The 7119-nt window shown below is 37.0% G+C and overlaps 1 protein-coding gene across 1 annotated transcript; it reads left to right on the top strand.

The window, feature by feature from the left end:
* Positions 1 to 922: 922 nt before the first annotated feature.
* LOC103209024 (olfactory receptor 10A3) lies at positions 923 to 1867 on the top strand. Its single transcript, XM_007954796.2, has one exon. The coding sequence runs from the start codon at positions 923 to 925 to the stop codon at positions 1865 to 1867; it is 945 nt and encodes a 314-aa protein (XP_007952987.2).
* Positions 1868 to 7119: the final 5252 nt, after the last annotated feature.

Here is a 7119-nt window from a genome sequence, read left to right as displayed (position 1 = left end):
CTGGAATACATTCTGTGCCTGGAATAAAATGCACCTGAGGGGCTGGCTCTCAGCCCAATAGTTAACAAGATGTACACGTAGACCACTAGACCCCAGGATGACACACCCACATACTCTATGGTAATACATCCCTTAGAGGACCAACATTCAAATTGAGGAAACGCAAGACAAACAGGAGTGCATAAATATGAGGGGGCACAGGGGGGAGGGTTACAGGGTAGGGAGGGGATGAGACTGGGTTAGGGTTGGACATGGCAAATGGGGAATGAAACTAAATGTACATGTAATGTTGAATGTAAAACAAGCTCTTAAAAAAAAAAAGGTAAAATTCAACCTCTTTTGAGTGTCATGTATGTTTGAGTGTGTATTATTTTTCATCTTTACCAAGTAACATAAATGCATTTTGAATTTAATTTGGTATTTATAATACATATTTATAAAAACTTATTTTAATTTTGAATTTATTAGTTTATTTAATATTTTTCTAGGCTTTAAAAAAATTTACCTACTTTGAAACAATTTATTTTAAAAGTCATATATAAATATGCAATTGAATAGAACAGAATGATGCAATCATTAATGTAATGAACAGTGGCTCCTTAATAATGAAATGTTTTATGTATATTTTAAGAATAGGTTTAATTTTCAACCTGCAGAACAAACATATTGCCAGAGAGCACCTGCTGTTATTTTGTACTTTTTACACAAGATTTGTGACCCAGAATTCTTCAATTCTTCATTTGTATTTGAAAGATTCATTATTCCCAGTTACTGGCCATTGTCCAAAATTATCAATCTGAACTTCTGTCAGGATGGGTTCATCATTACGTTTGTCAGGAAGTACAGAGTTGGATTCTCAACTCTTGGATTGTGACTTCATATGTACTATGTCCATAAAAACAATATATACTCTACTCCTGAAATGAAAAAGCACAATGAAAGTTCTGTTGTTGAATTCATTCTCTTAGGCTTTTCTAACTTTCCTGAACTCCAGAAGCTGATCTTTGGGGTTTTCTTGGTTATTTATCTGGTGACTCTGATGGGAAATGCCATCATCATACTTGTCATCTCTCTGGACCAGCGTCTTCATGTCCCCATGTACCTGTTCCTCCAGAACCTGTCTGTGGTGGAAGTGAGTTTCAGTGCAGTCATTATGCCTGAAATGCTGGTGGTCCTCTCCACTGAGAAAGCGACTATATCTTTTGCTGGCTGTTTTGCACAGATGTATTTCATTCTTCTTTTTGGTGGGACTGAATGTTTTCTCCTGGGGGCAATGGCTTATGACCGATTTGCTGCAATCTGCCATCCTCTGAGTTACCCAGTGATTATGACCAAAATGGTCTTTATGAAGTTAATAATGTTCTCATGGATCTCAGGGGTCATGGTAGCTACTGTTCAAACCTCATGGGTGTTTAGCTTTCCTTTCTGTGGTCCCAGTGAAATTAATCATCTTTTCTGTGAAACTCCCCCAGTGCTAGAACTTGCATGTGCAGACACCTTCTTGTTTGAAATCTATGCATTCACAGGCACTATTTTAATTGTTATGGTCCCTTTCTTGCTAATACTCTTGTCCTACATTCGAATTCTCTTTGCCATCCTGAAGATGCCATCAACCACTGGGAGGCAAAAGGCCTTTTCTACCTGTGCCTCTCATCTCACATCTGTGACCCTCTTTTATGGCACAGCCAATATGACATACTTGCAACCCAAATCTGGCTACTCTCCGGAAACCAAGAAACTGATGTCACTGGCTTACACGTTACTTACTCCTCTGCTAAATCCACTGATCTACAGCTTGCGGAACAATGAGATGAAAAGAGCCTTGATGAAATTGTGGCAAAGAAAAATGGTTTCACACACAGTCTGACTATATTGAGAAGTCGTGTGCTATTTGGTCACTGCCCAGCTGCCCTCTATTTAAATTTAATGAATGGTTAAAACAGATTGTCTTTCTTGATAATGAGTATGTTTAATTTGTTGAGTTCCTCAAGTTTGATCATATCTTATAGGTGTCCCTCTCTTTCAGTAATGTACTCCTATCATTTTTTTTCACAGACATATAATTTTTCATAACATGATATAACAATTTATCCATTTCTTATGGATATCCAGGTTGTTACTACATTGTTGTCATTACAACAATACTTCAATAAATATCTGGTCACATACGTTTATATGTACTGATGCTTTTTAATTTTGTCTGATAAATTTCTCAAGGTGGGACATATGGGACAAAGAGTGTGTTGCTTATAAATTTTTTTAGCTACTACAGAATTTCTTCAAAATGATGCTTTAGGCTGACCTGAAGATCTTTTCAGTTTTGAATTGAGCATCAAGAGATCCACAAATAGAGATGAGATTTTTACATCTGGAGGAAAAATTTGTTTCATAAATGAACAAGAAAGTGCAGCTATTTTTGGGTCGACCAACTTGCTTCTAGTTCATGGATTCACACAGATTACAATCCAAAATTGTATTTTTCTGTGTACTATAGAAAATATTGGTGATCAGAGAGCAATATTGGAACTTTCCTGAAATCTCACTTGATCGTTACGCTGTCTTTTTAATTTATAGACCACTGTTTTTTGGAGGCTTTGGTCAAATTTCCTTTGTATGTCAATAAATGGCCTGAAACACTTTTCAAACAAAGTTGCTGTTAGTTGTTGTCAAGTTGACAATGACTGATTATTTTTTCTTTTGGGAATGTGTTGAACTCACTTGGTTTATTTTCTATGGTCCTTGAGTCACAAAACTACTTGTGCAACAACTTTTTCCAGAACAAGTTACTTCACCTCTTGCAACATGTGGAATATTTCATGTTCGCTTTCTATTTTGATATTTCTGTTGGGTAGCATAGAAGGATCCCTTCATTAAATCTACATCACAGAAGTTCCTACTGATCTTAATTAAAACACTATTCCAATATGAAGCTGTCATTCAGTTATTGAAAACCATTTTTATTTAGTTTATAATATTGGAATCAAGGATGGCTTATACTTTGGACATGTCATCAGGAGGGACCAGTCCCTGGAGAAGGACATCATGCTTGGTAAAGTAGACGGTCAGTGAAAAAGGGGAAGACCCTTAATGAGATGCATTGATACAGTGGCTGCAACAATGGTATCAAATACAATGATTTATGAGGACGGTGCAGGACTGGGCAGTGTTGTGTTCTGTTGTACATGGATTGCTAAGATTTGGACCTAACTCGACAGCCCCTAATGATAACAACAACAACAACAACTTCATTAATAACTTTCTATCTCTAATTTTCCTTTGAGTTTATTTTGTTAACTGTGTTTAATTTCTTGAAGTGAACACTTAGTTAAGCATTTTTCAAGTTTAAGTACATGCATAATACAACCCATTACTATTCAGTGCAAAGTGCTTTTTAATTTCTTTATGACTCACAGGTTATTTAGAAATGTATTTCTTTTAAAAAATCTGGTGTGGTAAAATATATATATAACACAACATTAGCCATTATAACCATTTTTAAGTGTGCTTAAAATTAATTACACTCACCGTGTTGACACTCATTAATATTAATTACACTCACCATGTTGTGCAACCATCACCACTATTTCCAAGTTTTTCATCACCTCAAACAGAAACTCAGTACACCTTCAGTAATAACTTCTCCTTCTCCCCTCCCTCCCACCCCTGGTAATCACTAACAAACTTTTGTCTCTATGCTTTTGCCTGTTGTAGACATTTCATACAAGTGGGGTCATACAATATTTATCTTTTTGCGTCTGACTTATTTCACTTAGCATAATGTTTTCAAAGTTCATTCATGTCATAGCATGTGTCAGAACTTCATTTCTCTTTATGGCTTAATAATATTCATTACATATTTACATAGAGTCCCTTCATAGTGCAAATAGTTAAGCACTTGGCTGTTGTTGTTTTTATGTGCCCTGAGTCAGCCCCGACTCAAGGTGGAACTACATTGCCCAACTGTCCTTTCGAGGAATGCCTGGTAGGTTTGAACTGCTAGCCTTCCAGTTAGCAGTCAAGTGCCTTAGGCACTATGCCACCAGAGCACTTGACTACTAAACCAAAAAGTTGGATGTCTGAATCCACCATAGGTGCTTCTGAAGAAAGGCTTGCAATTTAGTCTGAAACACACAGGTTGCCATGAGTTGGACTCAATGACAATTGGTTTGTTTTTTGTTTTTCTGTGTAGATACCTTATTTCATTTATCCATTTATTTGTTTGCTGATGGATATTTGGGTTGTCTCTACCATTTGGCTATTTTGAATCATGCTGCAGTGAACATTGGTGTATCAGAGTCTGTTTTTAAGTTCCTGCTTTCAATTCTTTTGGGTGTATACTTAGGAGTGGAATTGCTGTGCCATATGACAATTCTGTGTTTAACGTTTTAAGACTCATCCAAACTGTTTTTCAGCAATGCATGAGGGTTCTAATTTCTCTATGTCCTTGCTAACCCTTGCTATTTTTGTTTTTCTGAAAATAGCCTTTCTACTATGTATGGAAGAGTCCCTGGGTGGTGCAAATGATTAAGCACTTGACTACTAACTGAAAGGTTGCCAGTTTGAACCTGTCCAGAAGAGCTCCAGAAGAAAGGTCTGGCAATCTTTTTCGGAAAGATCACAGCCTTTAAAATCCTAGGGAGCACTGTCCTGCTCTGTAATACATGGGGCCACCATGAGTCTTAATCAACTCCACGGCAACTGGCTTGATTTTTTAGTTTTGGTATATATCAAGTAGTATGCCATTGTGGTTATAATGTGTGTTTCCCTGATGATTTAAGATCTTAACCATTTTTTCATGTGCTTATTGGTTCTTTGTATATGTTTTTTGCTGAAATGTCTATTCAAGTCCTTTGCCTATTTTTTGAATGGATTTTTTTGTCCTTTAGTTGTTGAGTTGCAAGAGTTCCTTGTATATTCTGGATCTTAAAACCCTTATCAGATACATAGTTGCCAGATATTTTCCTCCAGTCTTTTCATTTTTTCAATAAAGTCCTTTGGTGCACAAAAGTTTTTAATTTTGGTAAAGTCCATTTTGTCTGTTTTGTCCAAAACAGGGTCTTGAAGATTTACCCCTGTTTTCTTGTAGGAATTTTACTGTTCTAATTATTCTTAGGCAATATTTCCCATCCCAAGGTCATATGACTGGTTCATGGATGGGTGGGTAATCCTTCCATGGTGAATGATTTTTTGGTGGGGGGTGGGGTGTCTTTGGATTGGATTCTGTGACTAAAAACCCATTTTCTTCAGGATAACTGCTATATTTCCCACTGGACACAGATTAGAGAGATGAATGTTGTTCCCTAGGTGGTGTTGGCAGCTTTGTTGTCACCAGGAATGGAGAGTTTCCTCGATAATGGAAACTACTTTAGGAAAACAGAGATGAGAAGTAGAAAAAAGAAACCAGGTCCTGGCCACATTGTCTGAGTTCTGGATAAAGCCAAGGCTGAAATTCATCCATTCCTACCTTCTACTGGGACTGAGCCAAAAAGTTTCACTCACTGTTCAAGTCAGTTTAGATGGAGACTTGAGTCCTTTGATTCTCACACATATCCTGTGAGATTAATAAAATTATCAATAACATAATTAATGCTCAAAGTCAAACAGCTGGCCAGATCTTTTTACTCCGAATTAAACGGCTCTAAATATGAAATTTACTATAATGACATTTTTTTCTCTCAAATATTTCTAATGCCTCTGTATTTCTACCAAAAACTACAAAGTTCTAGTGGGGACATCCAGTTCTAGCCGGGACTCTGTTCAAATAGGCTTCAATCTTGCCTTGTTTCCCTGTTTTGTACAAATTGTCCATTCTGTCCAACTCTAAATTTCCTGTTCTTGCTCATCCTCTCACCTCACCTTTTTCATAGGGGAAAAAAACCACTCAAAACTGAAATGAAAATTCAGAGGTTTTATTTGGCATTAGGGAGCCATTCAAATGGGAAACTACCCACATAAGTGAAAACATGGTGATTTCAGAGAGTGAGTCCCAAGAGGCGACAGCTATGGGGCAAGAAACAAAGAGATTAACAATAAAATCACTGATTGGTTCGTTTTGATAGAGGTCACAAAAGGAAGTGTTAAAGAGATGGGAGTTTCATTGGACACAAATGCTTAGGCAGCTAGGAAGATTTACAGTTATACTCACAGGATGTTTACCCTGTAAAGCATTCCTTGGGGCTAGAACTGGTGATAAGAATCAATGTTAAGTCTCTTTCTTTAGAAACTGCCTGACTGAAACCTTCTTGGTTGTCTGGGGCAACTTTAGGTAAGGCTGGTTCCAAAATCCTTTCAAAAACAATTTTCTTTATTATATCTTTGTCATAAAGAAATATTTCTTAGGCCCACTTTATAAAAAAGACAGCTATGTCAAGATTCCCTTTCTTAGACTGTATTTCTTTCTAATCTTGACCACCAAGAGAAAATACTTTCTTAATTACCACGTGCCTGTGAATGGTCAGCTAGGCAGACATAGAGTCTCAGCCAGGCATGTAAAGAAACCAGTATAATTCAGTAAAACTGAGTCTAATTTAAACATTTGTTTATGGTCATAAAGACTTCATGAACCTCTCCTTTACATCTTCCTTTCTTTTCTTTTCTCTGATTTACTAAAATGTATTCAGCTGTTGGCTTCACATCCCAATGGGAGGGAGATGTCATGGTGGAATTGAGTCTCTTATGTGAAGAGAATTTGTTCCCTGCAGAAATCTTAAGGAGCAGTGCTCCAAATTGGTGCTATTGAGTGTTTACACCTGAGGGGCCAAGTTCAAGACTCTTTGGTTATCATACAATAATACAGCAAAGTGTATAAAAAGTGATCACAAGTTCTTCAGGGAGGAATTCTCCAGAGCAATGTCATAAAATGTTATAGTATCAGTGCACTGAGTTGCACTTATGAGATGGTGGATTTTAACTAGAGACGAAACTTTGGATAAAATGGCATGAAAACCAAAGAAGTGAGTCAGTGGGTAAGGAAGTGAGGATTCTACTTGAATAGCTGTCAATGGGTTTTCTATTTACAGTTCTCCTCACTGAGAAGTGGAGATGCTCTTGAAGTGATGGCTCAGTGTCTGGACTCACTAGCCACAGGTGAAAGATGTAAATCAGTAGACTCTTTGGTTT

The sequence above is a fragment of the Orycteropus afer genome, unplaced genomic scaffold (assembly GCF_000298275.1).
Source record: "Orycteropus afer afer isolate SDZICR_OR568_19922 unplaced genomic scaffold, OryAfe1.0 scaffold00014, whole genome shotgun sequence".
Taxonomy (NCBI): Eukaryota; Metazoa; Chordata; class Mammalia; order Tubulidentata; family Orycteropodidae; genus Orycteropus; species Orycteropus afer.
Note: the sequence above shows the minus strand (reverse complement) of the source record. Positions and strands in the feature narration are given on the sequence as shown.

Excerpts from the sequence above, each read along its gene's own strand:
- LOC103209024 (XM_007954796.2), top strand. The coding sequence starts at position 923 with ATGAAAAAGCACAATGAAAGTTCTGTTGTTGAATTCATTCTCTTAGGC.